This window comes from Myxine glutinosa, chromosome 6, assembly GCF_964187855.1.
Source record: "Myxine glutinosa chromosome 6, kmMyxGlut1.1, whole genome shotgun sequence".
Classification (NCBI taxonomy): domain Eukaryota; kingdom Metazoa; phylum Chordata; class Myxini; order Myxiniformes; family Myxinidae; genus Myxine; species Myxine glutinosa.
Window position 1 is genome coordinate 95,820,209 of NC_136266.1, and position 26,635 is coordinate 95,846,843.

Sequence of the window (26,635 nt, forward strand, 5' to 3'; positions counted from 1 at the left end):
TACTGTTCTCCCCTATGGGCTGGTGCTCCTGCCTCACACCTGGCTCGGCTTCACGCTGTTGAATCCAAAGCTTTCAAAATCATTGGAATCTCCCGCGATGAAGCTATCTCTGAGGGCCTTTCACTCACTCACCGCAGGCAGGTAGGTGGTCTTTCTGTCTTCTACCGACTCCTCTCCGGCCTTGCTCCCCCAGCTCTCTCTGTGCTCTGTCCCCCAAATATTCCTACAGGTCGCACAAGATCTGCCAGCAACCCTCTGATGGTTAAACTGCCGAAATCTCGGCTCTCTGCTCACCTTCACTCTTTCATTCCTCTTTTCTCCCGCCTGTGGAACAAACTCCCACACTCCCTTCAATCCCTCTCCTCCCTCCAGGTCTTTAAAACAGCTGTTCACCACCATCTCTTATCTTCCCCCATCCATAACCTTGATCTTTTCTACCCCCACTAATTCACCCCAGATCCACCTTGTTTGAAATTCCAACTTATTTCCTGGAAATCCTGGCAGTGTCCATATGTTTATACCTCTCCCACCCCCCCCCCTTTCACATGCCTCCCCCCCTTCACATGCCTCCCCCCCTTCACATGCCTCCCCCCCAAAGCCCTCTCCCTCCCACAGATCTCTCGATGTCTCCATGTCTCTCGGTCCCTGCTCTCAAATGATGTGTTTGTGTCCTTCCCCCTCTCTCCCCATCTTGTCTACCGCTCCCGATGTTATTTGTTTTATGTGTCTGTTTGTCTTTCTGTGTGATTAATGTTCGCTCTTTCACGAGCCTCGATCTTGTATACAAAAAAAAAAAAAAAAAAAAAAAAAATGTATTTACACTACAGTGATGCTGTGACCTTATCTCAGTTTATTTTGCATTGTTGTCATTTTTATTCACAGATGCATAAGGAGGCAAGTTTCTGTGTGCAGCAACTTTTGAGGTCAAAAGTCATCCAGCTCAAGAACAGTTTAAAAATTATTGACATGTGATTATTGTTCAAGGTGAAATTCACATGTAATGCCTTAAAATATCATTACAACAATAAGAATTTCCATTTTGTTGTGATATGTTTTGATTGAGTGGATTTGTTACAACCACCGCCAAAGGTGGATGGAGGTTATATTTTATGGTTTGGTGGAAAGGTTGGGTATGTGAAAAGAAAAAAAGATTAGATTTTGGTGAAGATCCAAATCCGGATCTAACAATTTTTTCTGTGATTCTTCACCATTGAGTAATAGGGCTAAACCCGATATATAGCAGGATTTCTCAAAACGTTGTGGAAGAATTCGGACGAAACATGGTGGACAGGTTGGATGTGTGACAAGGGTGAATCAATTCGATTTTGGTGAAGATCAGAATCTGGACCGGATACGAAAAAAATTTAATTTCTTTTTTTAAACGATTCATCATCATTGAGAGATGGAGCCAAAAACGATATATAGCACGATATTTCACAAAAAGTTGTGGACCGATACTAGATGGACGAGTTGGTTAGATGACAAGAACAAGCCAATTCGATTTTGGTTCACGTCCAGATCCAGATCTGGCCTATCAGTGGGATACAAAACAAATGCGATTCAGCCTGGCGGATGTATGCTGTTCTACCGGGTGCCGTTCTAGTTGAGGATACAATTACCCCATGCAAGTGAAGCGAAAAGCGAGTTAAGCATTTGGTTCACTTCTGTTTGTCCGTCTGTGTCGACAAATGTCAATTTATGATCGAGGAACCCAATTTAAATTGATTGGTATATTTTGAACACAAATCGGAACATGAATCAGAAATCAATTCTGTAATTTACCAGTAATTTGGCTCTGCATTAGTCCTGATCACACATATGCAAATAGGATTGAAATAATCGTTTTGCTCTGTTAACTGTATTAGACGTTATTAACTGTACTTTTAAAATAAAAAAATGAATAAATTAGAGTAATTTCAAGGGACAACAACAAACAACACAACAGGCATTTTAAGGACATTTTCCCTGCGAGAGCGGGGGTTAGTCTTGCGGGGGTTAGTCCATTACGATCTTCTCAATTTTGCCCTATTTTCTACATCTCCCCTTATTAACCCCCTTGCCCGCATTTCTTCTTCCACCACCTTCAGCCAAGTCTTTCTCGGTCTTCCCCGTCCTCTACTTACTTCTATATTAATTTCCATTATTCTTCTCAACCAGTCACTTTCATCCTTCCTCAACACATGACCAAACCATCTCAACCTGTTTCTCTTCACAGCATCAATCACAGGCTCTATTCCCATCATCTTTCGCAACTTATCATTTGTCCTCCTCTCTCTCAACGATACTCCGCACATCCACCGAACCATTCGCATTTCCACCCTTTCCAGCCATCGTTGCTGCTCTACGTTCATTACCCATGTCTCGCTCCCATAAATCATAACACTTCTCACACATGCAGCATACACCTTTCCCTTCAGCTTCAACTTCAACTTCAACTTCCATGACAATCCCCTCCCCGTCAGCACGCCACTCAGTTCCCGAAACTTCTTCCATGCACATCTCACTTCAGCAACCGTTGCCGAGTCTGATCCACCTTTTCCATTCAGCATGTCTCCGAGGTAGCAAAATATTTTCACACCTTCCAGCTTCATGCAGTCTCCAAGATCCAACTCAACATTTCCTCCATCTGCAGCTCCCTCGATGCACACCTTACACTTGAATGTAGCTGCCACACTGGTTAATGACCCTCTCAGACCACTACATATTTGATGAACCCACTCAGCGCACATTGTACATTGAATGGAGTTCATTCCGACACCCTTCCTGCACACAGCACACGGCCACATCCCACTTGCCATCATCTTCGGCTTTCCGATATTCACCTTCAGACCTTTTGCCTCCATACATTCCTTCCACTTGTTCATCTTCTCCTTCAGTCCATCCATACTCTCTGCAATAAACACCAGATCATCTGCATACAACAACTCCCACAGTAGACCTTCCTTTACGTTCAGAGCCAGCACCTCCGTCACAGCTACAAATAGTAGTGGACTTCGTACTGACCCCTGATGCACTCCCACCTTCAACTCAAACTCGCCACTGTTCCCGTCCTTACAGCTGTGCGAGCTCTCTCATACATTGCCATCACTACTCTGATCAACCATTCCTCCACTCCTAACTTCCTCAACGCCCATGTCACTACTTAGCGTGGAACCCTATCGAATGCTTTCTCCAGATCAACAAACCCAAGAATAAACTTCTTCCTCTTCTCCATTTACTTCTCCATGTACCATGTATAGTACAAGGGACGAACAGGGATAACAAGCTGGAGAGGTTTATGGTGAAGCAGGGTGAGCATCGGTCTGGAACCTCATGGAGAGAATGACATGTCAAATCCGGTGTTGTCTCATGTACTAATTTGTCTGCATAGTTTTGTTGCAGCTCCGCCATGAGCCTGGGAACATATGCAAAAAAAAAAAAAAACAAAAAAAAAAAACAGGATTAAACTAGAACGACACTCTTCGACGTCATGACGTCGACCGATATGCCTCTGCCACATTACTACATCATTATACATACTTGTACCAAGTTTGATTTAAATCCCTTAAGTTGTTCTCAAGTTATCACATTTTTACCTGGCATGACATCTGACCTTTGATCTTTTGATGCCATAATCCAATCACTTAATCTTTGCATCATATTGTTGCGGATCTGCCGCCGGCCTTCTCCCCTTGACAAGGGGGGATTAGTCCCCTTGTCTTTGACGGGCCTGGCGGGACCCGGGACCTATGACGTCCCTCCCGGACAACGCGAAATAGGGTATTAGGACTAAAGTTCGCTATTACCTAATTACTCGCGCTGCCCTGAAACGAGGAAATAATCCCCGCACGAACCACGCGTGTTGAAACGCCGAGCGGTGCGTACGCCGTACACGCGATCCGTGCCGTTTAGATGGTGAACCCGGTTCTAACGGTCTTATTCGTGCCACGCTTAGTCAATGGATAAATCACAAAAGCGGTCGAATTGGAAAAAGGAAGAACAGATTTATTTACACTATTCACAATGGTTCAGAGAAAAAGGGGACACAGTGCAGCCTTAAACAGTCTTAATTAATACCCAGGACAAACGGGCCCGTCACACACACACACACGGGGTTTGCAGCTGCAGGATGATGGTCCGCGTCAAAGGATGGCTCTCGTGCAGCTCCCTCCGGTCTCCGGCTCGTCCCGTGCAGATGGTAAGCAGAGAAGGCAGGAGCTCTCCGCGTGTCGTTTGGACGCACAAGATTACGGGGCGAACGGTAGGGTGTGGGCTCTGGCAGTTAATCACTGGCAGGCTATTACCACGTTTACTCGCGTGGCTGAAGTAGGCGCTATTCGCCACCGGCACGTCTGGCTGCAGCCGTGTACTCAATGCCTCTTCTTCCTCTCCTCTGGCGCGTACGTTATACGATGGCGAGTTACAGTTCAATGCCTCAAAGCGAGTGATGCGAGTCAAGTTCTCCTCAATCAGTCCTCTCACCAAGCCCTCTCCCAACAAGTCCTATCGCCACTGCCATGTGCACGCGAGTCCTGTTCAAGGGCTTTGTGCACCGACTTATATAGGCACGCTCGCGAACCTTCTAGAACTCACCAGACGCATCTTTCCACGCCCTCTCACGCCATGCCGCTCGAGCCCTGGTTGGCTGGTGGCTCTTACAGTCATCGCCTCTGACGCTCTGCCTTGACGCCGCCCCCACCCCGACCCCGCACTCCTCCCTCTCAGGCCTACCTCGTGTTACTCGACTAGTGAGCGAGCAAAGGGCAGTAAATGCTGTGGGCAGCCAAAGCATAATAAACTGAGCGGGCAGCCAAATGGGGCGCGGGATTAATTACACCCATAGAGGTGGAATTGGAGGGTGAACGCAAAATGACCGGGACCTAAACTCATGTCTTTACACAACGCAGATATTAATAGGGGAAATGGCCTATACTTACACATACCTAATACTACAAGTGGGCCTACGTGTTGCTCGTGAAACTAACTATGGGGGGCAACCCTTTAACCTTTAATGATCAATATGTGCCAATCTCAAAACCGTAGCAATATATACTTATACCAAGTTTGATCAAAATCCCATCACTTGTTCACAAATTGGCATGGCAACATAAATTTTACTTAACATGACCTCTGACCTTCGGTCTTTGACCTTGTGACCCCAATATCTAATCAGTTCATCTTTACCTCATTATACATACCTGCACCATGTTTGACTAAGATCCCTTCAGCCATTCTTAAGTTATCGCAGTAACAAAATAATTGTAACTTAACATGACCACTAATCTTTGACCTATTGACCCAAAAATCAAAGCAGCTCATATTTGCATCATAATATATTACACCAAGTTTGGTGAAAATACCATGACTGGTTCACAAGTTAGCTCTGTAACAGAATTTCTACCTGATGAGACGTCTGACATTTAACCTTTGAGCTCTTGACCCCAAAATATAATCAGTTAATCTTTACATCATTATACATACCTGTACCAAGTTTGAATTAGATCACTTCAGCCATTCTCAAATTATAGACCTATTACTGACTGACATCTTGACCCCAAAATCAAATAAGTTCATCTTTGCATCATCATACATACTTGTACCAACTCTGGTCAGAATCCCATCACTGGTCCACAAGTTTTCATGGTAACAGGATTTTTACCTAACATGACCTCTGACCTTTGGGTTTTGACCTCGTGACCCCAAAATCGAATCAGTTCATTGTTACCTAATTTTACATACCTGCACCAAATTTGACATTCAGCCGCGGAAATGAAAAACCTATCACGGACGGACAGACAGACAACCCGAAAACAATGCCTGTGGCGACTTCGTCAGCGGAGTCATAAAAAAAGGGAGATGACTTTCAATTACCATCTTGATATTCACCATCTTGAATAATCACTAAATGTTATTTATCAAAATGATACTGTATGACCAAAACAACAATTATCACAACAGTACATTACTTCATATGGGGTAACATTCAAAAATGTTATATCTCTCCCACCCCGCCACCCCAAAAATCTAAAATGTAACAGTATTTGCAGCACAATTATTCCATTAAATTATCGCAGGAAGTCAGTAAATGAATGACACAATTCAAAGTGAGAACATCTTGAATGTTTGTCAATATGCAATGGAATTGTCAGTATGCAGATATAAATTACCATACCATAATCAGAATGTTCCAAAACAATGGATTCAAAATGCATTTGCTAACCTGACCAAGCAGTGGTATGACTGAGACACCGAGAATGAGACTCCAAACTCACGCCACCCAGAGGAGGGCACCATCGTGCACATACGACAGAAAGGGTTTGTGACTTTGACTTCACAAAGGCCTGCGTCCGGAGGATCAACGAGCCAAACTTGTGAAATGCCATATGAATCTACAGTGATAGAGATATAAATCACCAATTCAACATAGAAGGTATAAATCGGCCATTCTGCTCTTTCATCCCTCCCAAAGTAGGATAGTCATCAATGCGCTCAGATCAGGCACCCGTAATACTCACAGCCAGAACTTTCCAAACTCTGGCTAACAGTGCAGTTGACAAAACACTATTTTTCGTCACAGTACATTTTTTTTAAAGTTGTAAGTACAGATGAGTAAGACAAGAGAAGTAATTCAGAACAACCATAGCCATTCAGAATGGAGAATTTGTAGAACACCTTACCCCACACAGTCTTGGGGGAAAAACGACATGGGAAGAGTCTTTGAAACTCTTGCTTGTTGCATTTCCGAGCACGATCTATATTTCCTACGAGCACGATTTTTTTGTGAGAGCTCGAGCGGAAAATTTGATTGGTCGAGATGACGTAAAATGCCCTGATATTTTGTCCAACTACTGCGAACCGGAATGTTTTTGAAAGTGCCAATAAGGCGATTTGTGTTCCATGTTCCACAGTGTTGAAGTATATAATTCAACTTAAATAAAATAAAAATTTTAAAGGTTGTTAAAAAACCCAGAACGGCACTCTTTGATGTGACGACGTCGACCATTATGCCTCCGCCCACATTATTACATCATTATACATACTTGTACCAAGTTTGATTTAAATCTCTTCAGTTCAAGTATCACATTTTTACCTCACATGACCTCTGAGCTTTAACCTTTGATGCCAAAATCTAATCAGTTTATATTTTCATCATAATATTGTCGCGTTCCTTGCGATTAAAATCTTTTCAAGGAATGGATAGCCGAACAAGCTGTTACTCCGAAGCGTTCAGTTCAAAATGTCGTGGAGTTAATACATGTGGAGGGTGGGAGGAGGGGAGGAGGATGCTGAAGAGCACTTACCTGAACGGATCCCACCCGACGTCTTCAACCTGCATAAACTAACTCAACACGGTTTTAAATGTACAAAAATAACAGGCTTTATTAAATGAAATGCTTGTAACAAAGAAACGCACAATAAACTGAATTCCTAAACGGGGCGTCCCCACAAACAGACTTGAAAACAGACGAAAGGGAAGGATAAAATAACTGGAAATAAATGGTGTGTGTGCACTGAACTGATCACTGGTGGGGTCTCGTCAGGGGTCGTCAAAATCGTTTGGGGCGTTGGCTGGAATCACTCGCTCGTTAGCGGGAACCGCTCGTTCTGTGTCTCGCACTGCAGTGAGCCAGCAGCGCTCGTCCGTCCTGCCTGGAAACTTGCCGCTCTCCATCCGCGGCTCTTCCGCCTCCTCACGCCCACCAGCAAAGTCTCGGAACACGGGTGTTTATGATGAAGCCTCCCCATGCAGCGAGCAAGCACAACTGTTCACTTTAACCTCCAGAACGAGAAGGGAACACAAAAGAGAATTGCGACCGTGCGCTGTCATCTCCAGCACGAGAAGAAGCAAGAGCAAGAAGGAACGTCGACACACGACTGTCCACTATCGCATCCAGAATCGAGAGAGATAAATGCCGACTGCACACAAACAAGACCAGAAGCAGAGTGAGCAAATGTCCGCCAGCACGTTCCTTTATCGTTCAGGCTCCAAGTCATCGGTTGTGCTTCGCCAATAAGCGAGTTCCTTCTTACTCGTCCTCCCCGTCAATCAAGAACCCTGGCCAATCCTACCCATCCGGGGACCTTCCAAAGTCAATGTCATTAGCGGCAGCGCTCACTGTCCTGGCTTCCGGTAAGTTTATTAGTGTTCGGTCGGTGGGGTAGCGGCACATATACATATAGGTAGATCTGCATAAGTAGGTGCTCCGATGTTGCGAAAAAGAAGAATCATCTCAATGTACGTCAGTCAGGGACCTGTCGAGCCGGTTTGTCGGAGTAAGCTGCGTATGTGTGTCCCCGCCAAGGGGGGGGGGGGGCTTGGTAACTAGAATTAGGGAATAAGGATATGATTCCATTGTATGTCATCTCCTCTGTGATCATTCCGGTGTCCCTTATGGCAACACATCACATGCATTAGCTCGGCCCAAAAGAGCACCACATTAATTAAATTCCTCCGCCGCCACAATGACTTACGGACGAACAGACCGGAAGCGGCCGCACACAACGCCGGCATGATGAGCAAACACGGAACAGGCAGGCCGAGAGCCACGCCCAGGAGAACTCGTGATTGACAGGGGGGAGGGGTGAGTTGGAAGCAGGTCGCTGATTGGCAGAGTAGGGAAGGATGTGTGATTGGTCGGGGAAGGGACAGAAAGCTTCCCCATGATTAGGGGTAAGGAAGGTGAAGGACGTGCCACACTGATTGGTCACCGACCGATGACACCACGGCCAATCAGTGCGGAAGGCGTGAAAGGCTACGAGTAAGCGACGCACTGGTTGGGGGGGAAGAGAGCTGATGTCAGAGGACGAGTGACAAAACGACGGGCGAGCCGACATCTTCTCTCTTCTCGTTTTGGCTTCCGTCCTGCGTGGACCTCCCTTCTGCCCCTTGCCTTCCTCTTGTTTGCCTTGCTTGGTGGACATTGACGATCATCCCCGCCTGGTGCCTGCGTGCGAGTGCTGTGCTGTGCTGTGCTGTGTGGGACGGACCATGTCATCGAGGCTTGGTCGTGCCGACGGCCGAGCAGTTCCCGGGGATCGGAGCCGTGCCCAGACTGCACGCTTGGGGCCTGAATGACGAGCCTGAACGGACCTGATGCTTCCAGACTGAGATAAGCTCGCACACACAAACACAACGTTTCATTTTATTCATTCTCCCATTTGTTGTGTAGTTCGAAGTCTGTGTGTAAGAGCGCTCACTAGGGGGTTTAGTTTTTACCGTTGCGTCCTTTGTTATCGGGTTCCGTTAATAAATTTTCCTTTTGAACATTTTACATCCGTCTCGGGTTGAATTGATTTTCAGGTTGAAGATGCCTGCGCGCGTGAAGGTAAGTCGGCATTCCCCCCCAAATATTACTGTTAATTAGCCAGATGGGTTTTTACAGACAATCGGATAGTGACAATCTCCTGAGAATAGCTGAAGACTTCTTGAAAATTAGGATCCAACTCCTTAAAAGACCTGCCTTCAACTGGACTTGAATCCACAACCTCCAAGGTGTCCTGCCAACAAGCCAACATGCACTGTTCCGCATCGTGCAGCTAATAATGGTGGGTTTAAACTTTTAAAGGGTCGAAAAGCAGGTGCTACTACAGAGTGAGTCATAATTCCCAGGACATTGTTTTAGCTGCTGATACAAGATTTGTTTCTACCATGTATTTATTCTGTTTGTTTTTTTGTTTTTTTCAGATAATCTTACTATAATTCACCAAATCTCCGTCCGTCTGTCTGTCTGTCTGTCTGTCTGTCCGTTCGAAGGTACTGTAAAAATGGCTGAACCGATCGCAACAATATTTTGGGTGGTTAATCCTAGGACCTGTGGAAGTGTAACTCAGTGTAACTTATTGAGTAAAGACTGGTAACGATTTCGTAAATGGATGCCAAGAATGTGCACGCACATGATAATCTCTTGTCCACCTGGTCACAGCCCCTGGCTGGAGCACCCCCCTATCGTTTGGTAAACGGAACTCGCAGCAGGGGGGGAGCGAGCTGATGCCAGGACTTGGTGCATGCATGACCTCGGGGCATTAGCGGAGAAAGGATTAACATTCAGCGGACAGGGGATTAACTCTAGGTTGTCCATATAAACCAGAGCAAACGTTGAGTCAAGGAGACTTGTGACCAGAAGCTCTGACCGACGGAACGGACGAGCACTCATCATCAGACCCTCTGCCCGACGGGAGTGGCAGAGGAACATCGGCCGAACGAGAAGGACCATGCGAAAAGAGTTAACCTGGTCCATTGAATTAAGCGGTATTATTTGGTAATTGGAATGAAGTGAATAACCAGTTAATAAACCAGACCTTTTGTAAAACCTGTGTCCGGTCATTGGAGTCTTGAGTCTCCCCCACTACTTCCCCTACAATTTGGAGGCACCTGTCGCGGAAGTGGAGGGTGAGACTCAAGACGCCAATGGTCGGAAACAGGTTTTACAAAAGGTCACAACTTTATTAACTGGTTATTCACTTGATTCCATTTACCAAATAATACCGCATTATTCAATGGCTGAAATTAACTCTTTTCCATGGTCCTTTTCGTTCGGCTGATGTTCCTCCGCCATGGTCCCGTTCGTCAGAGCTCCTCGCAGCAAGTCTTCTCGACTCCAGCCGCAGCTCCCGCTTATATGGACCAACTCGACTTAATCCTCTGTCCGCTGAACTCGTAATCTCCTCTCCGCCGACGTCACCGGTCGCCTTCCTGGCGCCAGCTAGCCCCCCCCCTGCTGTGAGTTCCTTTTATCAAACAATAGGGGGGTGCTCCAGCCTGGGGCTGTGACCAGGTGTTTCAAGAGACCATCATGTTCGTGCACATTCCTAACTCATTTACAAACCCGTCCCCCACAGAGTTTGCATGTAAAATGCATCTGCTTTGTTACTAGGTCAACCAATAAGTTACCAGTGCCAATTAATAAGTTACACTGAATTACACTTCCACAATTCCCTCATCTTTTTGTTTTTGTTTATATTAACCATTAATCTAAACATCAATATAAGTAAACAATCAATCACTACAAGTAAACATCATTACAAGTATAAGTAAATAATCATAACTTTGGTAATCAAATAACCTTAGGCATACACCGTCATCCTGCAAGAATCACAAAACATTTCGTTGGTCATTGACTCCTTCCATATTGTTCAATCTATTGCATTTGCATCACAAATATATTTTCAAAACAACACTTCACCATCACCAAGATACAACAATTTCACTTCATTTTCAAGTTTTGTAAAGCATCTGCACCATCTGGCAAAAACGTTTGCCTCCACACAAATGTTGACTTTGTTTGAAAGGAAGGGCTGATCACTTGTGTTTGAATCCAGGTATGAAACATTTTCTCCTAATGTCTTCATAGCTCCTGCACTACTTCGTGTAGGATTTCGCTGTTGTGGTAACATTGCGGAGTCATAGACTGACCCTGCTCTCCTTGTAGCATTCTTGCCACTTTTTGCTGTAAACCATAGTAATTCCTGAACAAGGCCTTCACCCAGTTGTAGTTGACTTGCCTCCTCCCTTATTGTGAGTGGGCAGCAAGTATTGGTGTGACATTGATTGGCCAGCAAGATGTGGAACAGGGATGCCGGATGCATCCACAATGATGTTGGGACCATGGTGTTCAGGTCATTCATGGTCCTTACCAGGAGCAATCCAGCAGAATCGTGCACAGCTGTTGTGACAAGGGCACAGCCGTTTTTTGCAGCTCCATGCTGGTTCCCCGGACGTTGGTGAAGTAATAACATATGTCCCCGCATTTCACAGAGGTTGCAGGTAAAATGTCGTTGTCCTGCAACTTCTGATGTGGTGAATGTTCGAAGTCTTCGAACAAGAGTAAGTGATCGCCTTTCTTTCATATGTTGCAGTGTGATCCAGGCAAATGGTCACATAAATTTCCTTGGTGAAGGTAAGCATTCATCTCCAAGTTACACGGGAGAATGTCTTCATCATTCTTTGAGAAAGAGGGTGTATGCCACGATTAACTTCATTTTTTAGCCACAAATTTTCTTTCTTTCTTCTTCCCAATTCCGTTAGCAATCCCTCCAAAATGTGATCTCGTCTTATCCTTATGCTCAGTCATATCTGAATCTGCTTTCCGCACACACTGAATCAGATAGGGTACATCTTACCATGAAATCAGCATAATCATGTATATCTTCCGACAGTTTCACATTCAACAATTTGTTGTTTTTCCTTAACACAAAAAGTTATATTCATTTATATGCGTCACACAAATAATATTCAATCAGGTATGTATTTTATTACTAAACTAAGAATAGCATTGTATATGATTACAATCACACACGGGAATACCTAATTCCCAACAACAATTTTCCCAAACCAACAAATTAAGCATAATGTATTATTACCATAATTCCTCTCCACTTTTTCTTTTCCCTCTTTTTTTTTTTTTTTTTTTCTCCTAACAGTGTGTCACTCGTGGTGATATGAGTTCATTGATATTGTAATTGACACAACTCATAACATTGTCGTTATGCCATTATCTTAATTCTACTGTATTCATTTGCAACATCACTTGATTTAGTCTTTTAATCTCAGTATTTATGTCGCCATAAAAGTCTTCCTTTTCTGGTTCCACATTTCTTTCCTCATTTGTCACTTCATGCGTTATCATCGTGTTGTTGGTTACCTTATTCAAACACACCGTCACTAAGGCTTTCAAGCAAGCCACCACTAAAACAATTGCCAATATAACTACTAAACCAACAAACAAGTCTGCTACTCCTTGTATATATTCATATCTATGACATAGTTATATGTCGATGACATTTAACATTATATACCAAACTAACAAGCTTCCTAAAAGGTAAATAAAGAAAATCCCTTAATATGTAACATAATCAGATTATTTGTCTTACCCTGATCCCCCTATCTCCCGGGGTTGAACTCAATCCCCTGATCATGAGTGTAGTTGTGATACATTTTTTCACTCATGCTGTATTAATATCAGCAGGTAATTGTATGTCATGTAGGCAAATAAATGTCACTATTCCAAGTAGGAATATCACATGTTGAAAATGTAATGTTTATCAATGCAAGGGGTGTTAAAATGTAATTCAAATGACTGTAAATCATGACTATCATTTTTCTACCACTGAATGTTCTGCTGGGCTGCTAGGTGCAGCCTCATTTTCTGTGGGATCGTCCACCTTAGCCCCATGTGCTTGCTTGCAATGAGAGGCATGAATCCAACTTTCTATTTTGGGTCCATATTTGTTTCTATTCTTATCAATCTCCTATGGTTTATCAATTCGTTCCAAGATACCGCAACCAAAGGTTTTAACCAAAGCTCTACCAAACTATTTCCAATTTGAACAAAAATGCCAGTGAAACAATGATTCGAAGGATTAACTTCAAGGGGTCAATAAATTTATTCTATAGCCAGATCTAATTTTCCCATCCAATAGTTTGCCTTGCCACATGTCATATTATAACACCTTAATAAACCTTCGAAAAAATGTTTCCCATCTCAACAAATTTCCTTTTTTACAAATAGCCATGTGTAACTTACGTATTTAACTACAATTTCCTCTCAATTTGTTTGGCCTAACTGGCCGCAAAAGTGGCTGCCAGCATGCAGTACCGTTTTTATCTACCAAGGAAGTGTTCCACACAAGACCTCTACCAAAATGTTGTTTGTAAAAACAAATCTGGGATTTCTGATTACATGGATGCACACTCTCAGGACATTTTCAGGCTGCTGTTAACAATCCACTACGATGACTTAATTCCTTTACCCACAATCAAATAATTAGTACAAATTGAGGATATTATCCCTATCACATTCTTTTATAGATTCATTATGTTGGATCTAATTTTTTCCAATAATTTTCCACTGCTGTAAGGCGGAACAATAGCTCTCATAAGTCTTAGTAATATCGTACTTAATTTGCCCAGCAGAGAATAATTTATTTACTATCCTTTCTCATCTGTTAACCAGTGACTTTGTTTAAACTCCAGAACTGAAAAACCCACAATAGTTCAAACCAGCAAAATTTTCTTTACTCTTTTCCCATATCATCTATGCCTAAAACACATCCATACATACAGCACAATTTATATGCTGATAAAATTCAAGTTTATATATATAAAATCCATGAGCAGAGTATTCTGGGAAGTTAGTGTAAGACCTCTCCCAAATTTGGATGATTTTGTACTTCCTCATTTCCTTTTATGAAGCTCATATCCATAAATAGATGTTATTCTCATATACATTCTATCAAAAATGGAATCCCAAAATTACTCACAATTTTACTATTAATTAATGGCTGCTCATAACCCAGCACATCAAAAAAATTTTTTTTATATTCCATTTCCCTTGACAAAAGAGATAATGTTCATAATCAAATTATATTTCTATTTTATTTTACGGATTCTCTGGATATTCAATCCCATCCACATATCCCAATCCCATCCACATATAACTATCCATTTCCAGACAGGCACACTGTCGGTGTCAACAATCTTGTAAGATTGATACACAAAAACACACACACACATGCATTATGCATATTTGTTTGCGTTGGAACCATTATTTACAGATCAGATGGGTGTCAATTTTATTTCAATTTCATAAAATTTGTCAATCAAATTCAAAATGCTTATAGACAAATAAACCAGAAGTCCATTCTTAGAAAACCCTTATGATGTCAAATTGAAATTACCCTTTCTGCCTTCACAATAATCTATCCAAATTTTGACTACACACCCATTTGCATGTCAGTCGACCATTGACCTATCAATCGTGCGGAACAATAGTCCGAAATTCCCACCTGATCATCATGTGACTCTTGTTACTTGGTTTGCCAACAATTGCAACGCAATTGTTCCAAACTTTGTAAATTTAAAATTGCTGTGCCCAAAATAGAAGATCCAATTTTGGCATTTTATCAATTAATTATTAATTTGTTAACAAGCAAAAAGAAAAATGAATCATTCTTGCTCTGAAAACTTTTCAGACACAAGAATCATTGACAGTTGTTCATGTTTGTCCAGTAATCGAATCTGTTGAGGCCAATCATCATTTGGGATTTGCAGCAATGAAGGCCTAATCATTGTCTGAGGTACCGGTAAGCACTGGTACCCTTGATCTTGGTTTGCCCCATGACCTTGTCTTCCTGTTGACATACGGACATCTTCTTCTCCAATGTCCCATCTTTCCACACTCGAAACACCGGTTTCTGTCGTTGTCTGATCTGTGCGCCTGTGCACTTGTATTGCTGGGCTGCATCTCTACATCCCTGAGTTGCCACTGCAATCTCTCGTTATCTCCTGAAACACGAAAAAATTCTCTGTACCGTCCTTTTTGGGGAGACAACTGGAAATCAGATGGGACAACTGTGACTTTCATTCCTAATTTCGAGGGCAGTTGTGCATTTGTCTCCTCCACTGTATCCTGTATCCTTTTTATTTTAAGTTCTAGTTCCGTTATCCGTTCTTGCTGTTCCCGTTGTCTGGATTCACCATCCCAAAGATGGAATGCAAGCCAGTCTACCGTTAGATTCTGTCTCTTCCTGGCTTTCAATCTTTGTTCCAATCTTTCCAATCGACTTCGCTCAAATGTACCATCTCTTGGAAACTCCTCATCATGTCCCTTTGTCCACAAATACCAATTCTCGACCTGCCTTATAGCTTCGGCACCATAACTGTCGTACATATGATGTGTACAAGTACCTTTTTGTGGAATCTCTGGTTGTCCTTGTGTGTTCTTGCAGGCTCCATTTCCCATTCTGCCTTTTATCAAAGTAGCGTTGGATGTGTTGTAGCTTGTTCCAGGTTCCTCTAAAGCTTCACTCGTACCTCCAGGAAGGATCTCTCCACCTGTTCGCACGGTGATTTCCAGAGAATCTCCCTCAGCTGTGGCTTTTGCACAATCCAATCTCACAGATCAGTATTTGCAGATGAGCCGGAGGGTCAGTATGAAGTGGGTGAATCCTCAGGTGTCCGCTCTGTTTGACGGGGAAATCACACAATGGTAACCGCACATATATATCTGTATATAAACTCACCACCTTGCTCAATTTTCCCAGGTTGTCTCCACATTGATAATATCTCGCAAAGATATCAAAGCTTCTTTCTTGAGACCGCATTTTCATCAATCAAACAATCAATATATTCAATTCAATTTATTCAGTTCAATTTATGCAATTAAATTCAATCAATTAGATTCAATCAATTAACAATTCAATCAATTATTCAATTTCAATTAATTCATCAATATTCATCAATAAATCAAATTAATCATTTTGAATGACTCCTTGCATAAGCCCTTTCCCCAATGATGTCAGGACAGGTCCATCCATTGACTGAGATCGAATTTCATCGGTCGTCACCTCGGATTCGTACCTCATGTCAATTGATGAATCGCCGTCCTGTCCTAGGGTCATATCTGACATATTTTCCCATTTTGCCTGGTCTCCACAAATTTTTCTTTGCAACCACTAAAGGCAACTCATCCTTCATTCGTGAGACAGCCAAAATGGATGCCAGATATTAAAGTTCTTTAGGAAAAATATCTCATCATTTTCCTTTTAATAGTACCCAAAATCTCTTGGCAATTTAAATTTCGTAAAACTCCTGTAATGGGACTGTCAAATTCCTTCAATCATGCTAAATTTTGAAACTCCATTGCTTGTAATACCCAATTTATCCCATAGGGCTTGAAAGTTCTTTCCCAAGTTCATGCAATCATTCTGCATTTGAACCCTATGATATCATTCATAATAATCATCATGATTTTATAGTCATGGTCCTATCATAATCATCTATTTAAACGAACATTTCCTTTATCACCACAGCTATGTGGTATAATCAACAATAGAATAAAACTGTACATAGCAACAGGCTACCTCATGGCCACTTAGTATACCTATTGACAAAAAGTCATAACAATATCGAATAATCATTGAACAATTCAAAAATCGCTTCCACTGCTCTAGCCGCAGCATCCGTGATATTTGTTTGCTCATTCCCTATTCCTGATTCGTCATCAAGGATCTCCATCATCACACAGCGTACTTAATTCCGCATTTTAATGAGAATTCAACAGGAATTTACGACTCAAAGGAAAAAGAACGAGCAGACCTTTTGCAGGATGATCGTTACAAAATCGTTACATATATTAAAGTATTTCTAATGTCGACAAATCATATCTTAATTCTTGCAAGATTTGGTTCTTTGAATAAATCACAGCACCGGGAGAACCAGCTCCAAAAATGGATCTTTGTGTTTATTCAGCACCCTAGTAATTGGTTCTTTGTGTACTAATTACACAGCACCCAGGCCCCGCTCATATGGATCTTTGTGCAGCGCTACACAGCACCTGAGCAAAAGGGGTTTCATCTACATTTTCCCTATCTGGTGTACCATCCGTGATATTTGTCTGCTCATTCACTATTCCTGATTCGTCATCAAGGATCTCCATCATCACACAGCGTACTTAATTCCGCTTTTTAATGAGAGTTCAACAGGAATTTACGACTCAAAGGAAAAGAACGAGCAGACCTTTTGCAGGACGATAACTGGAATTAGTCGTGAAAATATATCCAAAATACTCAAAATAGACACCCACAAAAATAAACAACAAACCCAAACAAACCCAAGGTCGACCATATTACACAATAAATTACATCATTTCAGCATCGTATTGATTGCTGAAATATTCCAGGGTTTATACACACCTCAAAAGAGGTATGCGTGGTGTTGCCCCCTCCCACGTTTATTCCAGGGTTTATACACACCTTAAAAGAGGTATGCGTGGTGTTGCCCCCTCCCACTTTTAATTCCTCATTAAATCGTTTCCATTTAAAAAACATCGCCTTTACTGCTCCAGTCGCAGCATTTGTCACTTTGTTTGCTCATCCGCATGACCAAAACGAAATAAAGGGAGCTCAACCATTACACTGCGCTTTTAATGGCGCATGCCATAGAAACTCAACGCAATTTCGACTCGGCCAGCAAACGAGCAAATTGTGCAGGATGTTAACTGGAATTAGTCGTGAAAAATATATCCAAATTCACAAAAATACACACCCACACAAATAAACAACATTTATTCCGTTTAACAGAACAAACATTTCCTCTATCATGACATGCATGTCTTCAAAATTATATGCCCAAGAGAAAAAGTAAAATTAATTAAAACTGCGGGCAGTGATGATCCGGGGACCATACCGCTCCATCCTGATTGGACGAGTGCGTGCTAGAGTCGTTAACAACGACAGTCCAGATCCGATTGTTCAAAATTTCAACTCAATCGATCGAAAAATGAACGCAGGGATGCATTTTAAAGGTGCAGTGGCACTAACTGAGTTGCCACGAATATGGCCACGAAATTGCCAATATGGCCATCACAAAATATTTTCCTTAATCAATTGGCTCATAGCATAACCAATCTGCAAGTATTTCATCCGAAGATGTATCTCTCAGGAATTTTAATTAAATAAGTCATTTATAAATCAACGAGTTAATTTATTAAATGATTAATCAATAAATCAATATTTTCCTTGACAGCCACATCCCTTGGTCAGTGTCATGTCCAAATATCAGCTTCCTTACTCAAAAGGTGCCTGAGTTAATGTAATGTAATTACTGTAATAAGATTACTGCAATTACTGTAATGATTACTGTAATTACTGTAATTACCGGAACTGTAATTACTGTAATTACCTCAGGTAATTACTGTAATGTAATTACTGTAATGTAATAAGAAATGTAATTAATTAAATAAGTACGGGTTCCAACAACAAGTTCCAACAACAAGTTCCAACAAGTTCCAACAGCAAGTTCCAACAGCAAGTTCCAACAACAAGTTCCAACAACAAGTTCCAACAAGTTCCAACAAGTGCCAACAGCAAGTTCCAACAACAAGTTCCAACAACAAGTTCCAACAAGTTCCAACAACAAGTTCCAACAACAAGTTCCAACAACAAGTTCCAACAACAAGTTCCAACAACAAGTTCCAACAAGTTCCAACAGCAAGTTCCAACAGCAAGTTCCAACAGCAAGTTCCAACAACAAGTTCCAACAACAAGTTCCAACAAGTTCCAACAAGTGCCAACAGCAAGTTCCAACAACAAGTTCCAACAACAAGTTCCAACAAGTTCCAACAGCAAGTTCCAACAGCAAGTTCCAACAACAAGTTCCAACAACAAGTTCCAACAGCAAGTTCCAACAGCAAGTTCCAACAACAAGTTCCAACAACAAGTTCCAACAAGTTCCAACAAGTGCCAACAGCAAGTTCCAACAACAAGTTCCAACAACAAGTTCCAACAAGTTCCAACAAGTGCCAACAGCAAGTTCCAACAACAAGTTCCAACAAGTTCCAACAGCAAGTTCCAACAGCAAGTTCCAACAACAAGTTCCAACAACAAGTTCCAACAACAAGTTCCAACAAGTGCCAACAGCAAGTTCCAACAACAAGTTCCAACAACAAGTTCCAACAAGTTCCAACAGCAAGTTCCAACAAGTTCCAACAACAAGTTCCAACAACAAGTTCCAACAACAAGTTCCAACAACAAGTTCCAACAAGTTCCAACAGCAAGTTCCAACAGCAAGTTCCAACAACAAGTTCCAACAACAAGTTCCAACAAGTTATTATCACATTGCAATGACCTCTAAACATTCCTAAACCAATATCCCATTAAAAAATCCCATTAAAATCCCATATTTTGTCACCCTTTGCATTGTTGAAAGCAATTAATTCCATAACTTAATATTACCTCTGGTTTATATATACTAGGGCGTGCCCGCACGTACGTGCTCGCCCGTACGTGCTTGCAAAAAACATGCGTGCAAACAACAACAACAAAACTTTGAAACCACAATCCAATCTCACTTGGTCATCACTCTGTCTATCTCTTTTTGTCTGTCTCTCTCTATGTGTCTGACTATCATCTTTATCTCTGTTTGTCTCTATGTCTCTCTCTCTTTCTCTCTCTGTCTATCTCTCTCTGTCTGTCTCTCTCTATGTGTCTGACTCTGACTATCATCTTTATCTCTGTTTGTCTCTATGTCTCTCTTTCTTTCTTTTTTCTGTCTATCTCTCTCTGTCTGTCTCTCTTTCTCACTTTGTCTCACTCTGTCTATCTCTTTTTGTCTGTCTCTCTCTATGTGTCTGACTATCATCTTTATCTCTGTTTGTCTCTATGTCTCTCTTTCTTTCTTTTTCTGTCTATCTCTCTCTGTCTGTCTCTCTTTCTCACTTTGTCTCACTCTGTCTATCTCTTTTTGTCTGTCTCTCTCTATGTGTCTGACTATCATCTTTATCTCTGTTTGTCTCTATGTCTCTCTTTCTTTCTTTTTCTGTCTATCTCTCTCTGTCTGTCTCTCTTTCTCACTTTGTCTCACTCTGTCTATCTCTTTTTGTCTGTCTCTCTCTATGTGTCTGACTATCATCTTTATCTCTGTTTGTCTCTATGTCTCTCTTTCTTTCTTTTTCTGTCTATCTCTCTCTGTCTGTCTCTCTTTCTCACTTTGTCTCACTCTGTCTATCTCTTTTTGTCTGTCTCTCTCTATGTGTCTGACTATCATCTTTATCTCTGTTTGTCTCTATGTCTCTCTTTCTTTCTTTTTCTGTCTATCTCTCTCTGTCTGTCTCTCTTTCTCACTTTGTCTCACTCTGTCTATCTCTTTTTGTCTGTCTCTCTCTATGTGTCTGACTATCATCTTTATCTCTGTTTGTCTCTATGTCTCTCTTTCTTTCTTTTTCTGTCTATCTCTCTCTGTCTGTCTCTCTTTCTCACTTTGTCTCACTCTGTCTATCTCTTTTTGTCTGTCTCTCTCTATGTGTCTGACTCTGACTATCATCTTTATCTCTGTTTGTCTCTATGTCTCTCTTTCTTTCTTTTTTCTGTCTATCTCTCTCTGTCTGTCTCTCTTTCTCACTTTGTCTCACTCTGTCTATCTCTTTTTGTCTGTCTCTCTCTATGTGTCTGACTATCATCTTTATCTCTGTTTGTCTCTATGTCTCTCTTTCTTTCTTTTTCTGTCTATCTCTCTCTGTCTGTCTCTCTTTCTCACTTTGTCTCACTCTGTCTATCTCTTTTTGTCTGTCTCTCTCTATGTGTCTGACTATCATCTTTATCTCTGTTTGTCTCTATGTCTCTCTTTCTTTCTTTTTCTGTCTATCTCTCTCTGTCTGTCTCTCTTTCTCACTTTGTCTCACTCTGTCTATCTCTTTTTGTCTGTCTCTCTCTATGTGTCTGACTATCATCTTTATCTCTGTTTGTCTCTATGTCTCTCTTTCTTTCTTTTTCTGTCTATCTCTCTCTGTCTGTCTCTCTTTCTCACTTTGTCTCACTCTGTCTATCTCTTTTTGTCTGTCTCTCTCTATGTGTCTGACTCTGACTATCATCTTTATCTCTGTTTGTCTCTATGTCTCTCTTTCTTTCTTTTTCTGTCTATCTCTCTCTGTCTGTCTCTCTTTCTCACTTTGTCTCACTCTGTCTATCTCTTTTTGTCTGTCTCTCTCTATGTGTCTGACTATCATCTTTATCTCTGTTTGTCTCTATGTCTCTCTTTCTTTCTTTTTCTGTCTATCTCTCTCTGTCTGTCTCTCTTTCTCACTTTGTCTCACTCTGTCTATCTCTTTTTGTCTGTCTCTCTCTATGTGTCTGACTATCATCTTTATCTCTGTTTGTCTCTATGTCTCTCTTTCTTTCTTTTTCTGTCTATCTCTCTCTGTCTGTCTCTCTTTCTCACTTTGTCTCACTCTGTCTATCTCTTTTTGTCTGTCTCTCTCTATGTGTCTGACTATCATCTTTATCTCTGTTTGTCTCTATGTCTCTCTTTCTTTCTTTTTCTGTCTATCTCTCTCTGTCTGTCTCTCTTTCTCACTTTGTCTCACTCTGTCTATCTCTTTTTGTCTGTCTCTCTCTATGTGTCTGACTATCATCTTTATCTCTGTTTGTCTCTATGTCTCTCTTTCTTTCTTTTTCTGCCTATCTCTCTCTGTCTGTCTCTCTTTCTCACTTTGTCTCACTCTGTCTATCTCTTTTTGTCTGTCTCTCTCTATGTGTCTGACTATCATCTTTATCTCTGTTTGTCTCTATGTCTCTCTTTCTTTCTTTTTCTGTCTATCTCTCTCTGTCTGTCTCTCTTTCTCACTTTGTCTCACTCTGTCTATCTCTTTTTGTCTGTCTCTGGGGTAGATGTAGGGATGGGTTCTTTTTAGGATCATGTTGCATCGAGCATTATTTTTCAAACAGTGTGACTATTAAGCCCACGCCAAAACCTCTGACATCCCACCATTAACACCTATTTTAAGCGTGCCGAATCAGTAAGCATCACCCCTTCTATGAGCCTCGACCAGAGGGTGGTTGTCACCCACAAACACTCGTCGCGAGCTGTTCCATTGTCTGTTGATTCCCATTCTGCTGTTTTTGTCTCATAATCAAGATAAATTTGGAACAGCCCTTAAACTAACACCAAGCAGATCAATTTTTATATTTAAATATAAAATCATTTTCTCATTAATTCATAATCATAAAATCATTTAATCCGTGTCACCCATGCTATTTATCTAGCAAATTTCGTCCAAAAAAAACAACAAGTTTTAGTTATGGCGGGAAAACTGAAAAAAAATTCTCTATTTAAAACGGGTGTACACGATTGTACACGTGTACGGACCTTACCGACCCGGCAAACAAATCGCCTCATGGTGCACTTCATGAGCCGACTTGCCCGCAGACCAGAGTAAGGCTCTTAACACCCAGCGTATACCGTACGCATATGCAAGCACACGAATAATAGAATCATTTAAACCGTTCCATCCGTGACTTTTACCTTGGACGGTCGTGACAAAAATACTTTTACACTCCTTGGATTACCTACGGAATGCAAGTCCCACACACCAAATCCTCCATCTTCAGAATTCATATTTCATAATGGACAGATCCCCAAGACGTCATGCTTACATGCTCACCTTGGCGACGTCCACTCGAAATTTCAGCGGTGCCTCCATATTGTCGCGGAAGTGGAGGGTGAGACTCAAGACGCCAATGGTCGGAAACAGGTTTTACAAAAGGTCACAACTTTATTAACTGGTTATTCACTTGATTCCATTTACCAAATAATACCGCATTATTCAATGGCTGAGATTAACTCTTTTCCATGGTCCTTTTCGTTCGGCTGATGTTCCTCCGCCATGGTCCCGTTCGTCAGAGCTCCTCGCAGCAAGTCTTCTCGACTCCAGCCGCAGCTCCCGCTTATATGGACCAACTCGACTTAATCCTCTGTCCGCTGAACTCGTAATCTCCTCTCCGCCGACGTCACCGGTCGCCTTCCTGGCGCCAGCTAGCCCCCCCCCCTGCTGTGAGTTCCTTTTATCAAACAATAGGGGGGTGCTCCAGCCTGGGGCTGTGACCAGGTGTTTCAAGAGACCATCATGTTCGTGCACATTCCTAACTCATTTACAAACCCGTCCCCCACAGAGTTTGCATGTAAAATGCATCTGCTTTGTTACTAGGTCAACCAATAAGTTACCAGTGCCAATTAATAAGTTACACTGAATTACACTTCCACACACCGCTGACATCAATTGTACACAAACGAGTCTTTAAAAGGTGAGTGTGTCTTGTTTTGTCCAATATGATTTACGAACTTGGGAATAGTTTTGTACATACATGGGGGAGGAGGTGGTCCTGGGGGTTCCTTGCACACCGATGCCGCGATATAGGTGGCGTGACCCATCACGAATGGTACTTCGATAAACGACTGCAGCTAGTATTCGTGTTTTTCTAAATGATTTCTGTAAATACGTATTTTTGCGCTGTCTAAATAAAATGCACCAGGTCGGCGCTGGTCATTAAGGGCCTTACTGTGACCTGGGAGCAAACGGAGCATGCGTGCACCATGCGACCATTTGCTTCCAAGTCGTGTAAGGCCGGTACACTCGTTTACACACCCGTACACGTGTAAAGTAGTTGTTTTTTTTTGCACTTGTTCAAAGCACGCAACTTGCTCGGCGTGCGACAGGGAGCCGGGAAATGGAATTATATTTATATATATATATTTTTACCTCATTCCAATTTATGGTATTGCGACAAAACGGCTTATATCTTTGGAACGACTGGTCGGATTTAGACAAATTAAACGGAATTGTGTAGGACGAAAGCCGTGGGTCCAAAGTTAAAAAAAAAAAAAAAAAAAAAAAAAAAAAAGGGGGGTGGAGGAGAGAAAAATTTTTTTTTTCAGTTTTCCCGCCATGTCTAAAACTCGTTCGATCAACAAATAAATTCATGACAGACAACCCCACCTGATGCCGGTCCAGAATTATTGTGAAAGATGGCGATTGGATGAAAATTGCATACCAACACTCCCTCACTGTCCCTCATTGTCCCTCATGTCCATTCCGGCACCCTGTCTCTTGCTCCCGCTCCTTCTCCCTCCCTTTACTTCCCATTGGCGGACGTTTTGCGAGAAGCAAAGCGTTTTGCAGGAAGCTTCCAGGAAACAAAACCAGTGCTGTTGTTTTTTTGACGAAATTTGCCAGACAGATAGCATGGGTGACACGGACGAAATGATTGGATTTTGGTGAAGACCCAGGTGCGAATCCGGCTACGAGAATTGTTTAAAGTGATTCTTCACCATCAAGAGATCGGGTGAAAAGCGATATACATTATATTTAACATAATATACTTATTAATGTTATTATTTTAATATTATTCATATATTAAAAAAAGTTATGGATGAGTGAATGAACCTGGTGGATGAGTTGGGGAGGTGACAAGAACACGCCGATTCCATTTTGGTTCAGGTCCGAATCCAGATCCGGCCTATCAGTGGGATACAAAACATAAACTGTTCACCAAGGCGGAGATATGCTCTCTACCGAGCGTCGTTCTAGTTGTGTGTTTGTTCGTCTGGGCGATATCTTAGCCATCCTTTGAGCTAGGAAGCTGAAATTTGGGAAATTGGTGAACAAGTGTTTTTGAATAATAATAATAATAATAATAATAATAATTCTGTATTATTTGGTTAACCAGTTTGTGTGAAACCTCAACCTAAATATAAAAATTGATCTGCTTGGTGTTAGTTTAAGGGCTGTTCCAAATTTATCCTGATTATGAGAGATAATTACAGGAAATGTGTACTGTTCTTGTTTGGTGATTATGAGACATAGACAGACAGAGAGAGAGACACACAGAGAGAGACAGACAGACAGACAGAGAGAGATAGACAGAGAGAGACAGAGAGAGAGAGACAGAAAGAAAGAGAGAGAGACATAGAGACAAACAGAGATAAAGATGATCGTCAGACACATAGAGAGAGACAGACAGACAGACAGAGAGAGAGAGAGAGAGAAAGAAAGAGAGAGAGACATAGAGACAGACAGAGATAAAGATGATATTCAGACACATAGAGAGAGACAGACAGAGAGACAGAGAGAGATAGACAGAGAGAGACAGAAAGTGAGAGAGAGACACAGACAGACAGAAAGAGAGACAGACAGAGAGAGAACATTTTTGGGAACGGTTTTCACATTACTTTCCTGCAACATTGAAATAATGTTGTTGTAAAACGTTTCCACAACGTCGCTACAACGTTTCACTTTCGTTGTTGCAACGTTTTGCTCCAACGTTTTGGGAACATTCAAATGTTGGGTTTTGCTAACGTTTCCACAACGTCGCCACAACGTTTCACTTTCGTTGTTGCAACGTTTTGCTCCAACGTTTTGGGAACATTCAAATGTTGGGTTTTGCTAACGTTTCCACAACGTCGCTACAACGTTTCACTTTCGTTGTTGCAACGTTTTGCTCCAACGTTTTGGGAACATTCAAATGTTGGGTTTTGCTAACGTTTCCACAACGTCGCTACAACGTTTCACTTTCGTTGTTGCAACGTTTTGCTCCAACGTTTTGGGAACATTCAAATGTTGGGTTGTGCTAACGTTTCCACAACGTCGCTACAACGTTTCACTTTCGTTGTTGCAACGTTTTGCTCCAACGTTTTGGGAACATTCAAATGTTGTGTTTTGCTGACGTTTCCACAACGTCGCTACAACGTTTCACTTTCGTTGTTGCAACGTTTTGCTCCAACGTTTTGGGAACATTCAAATGTTGGGTTTTGCTAACGTTTCCACAACGTCGCCACAACGTTTTGCTCCAACGTTTTGGGAACATTCAAATGTTGGGTTTTGCTGACGTTTCCACAACGTCGCCACAACGTTTCACTTTCGTTGTTGCAACGTTTTGCTCCAACGTTTTGGGAACATTCAAATGTTGTGTTTTGCTGACGTTTCCACAACGTCGCCACAACGTTTCACTTTCGTTGTTGCAACGTTTTGCTCCAACGTTTTGGGAACATTCAAATGTTGGATTTTGCTGACGTTTCCACAACGTCGCCACAACGTTTCACTTTCGTTGTTGCAACGTTTTGCTCCAACGTTTTGGGAACATTCAAATGTTGTGTTTTGCTGACGTTTCCACAACGTCGCTACAACGTTTCACTTTCGTTGTTGCAACGTTTTGCTCCAACGTTTTGGGAACATTCAAATGTTGGGTTGTGCTAACGTTTCCACAACGTCGCTACAACGTTTCACTTTCGTTGTTGCAACGTTTTGCTCCAACGTTTTGGGAACATTCAAATGTTGTGTTTTGCTGACGTTTCCACAACGTCGCTACAACGTTTCACTTTCGTTGTTGC

At 41.9% G+C, this 26,635-nt stretch overlaps 2 protein-coding genes across 3 annotated transcripts in view; both read right to left on the reverse strand.

The window, feature by feature from the left end:
* The window catches only part of LOC137430068 (acetyl-CoA carboxylase 1), a 763,460-nt gene that overhangs the window by 403,310 nt on the left and 333,515 nt on the right, over positions 1 to 26,635 (reverse strand). The window lies entirely within an intron of this gene.
* MRM1 (mitochondrial rRNA methyltransferase 1) overlaps positions 1 to 26,635 on the reverse strand; it is a 56,486-nt gene that overhangs the window by 12,956 nt on the left and 16,895 nt on the right. For both annotated transcript variants that reach the window (XM_068120580.2, XM_068120582.2), the window contains one exon: positions 6,200 to 6,368. In XM_068120580.2, coding sequence (XP_067976681.2) covers positions 6,200 to 6,368 — 169 coding nt within the window. The remainder of the gene's footprint in view (positions 1 to 6,199; positions 6,369 to 26,635) is intronic.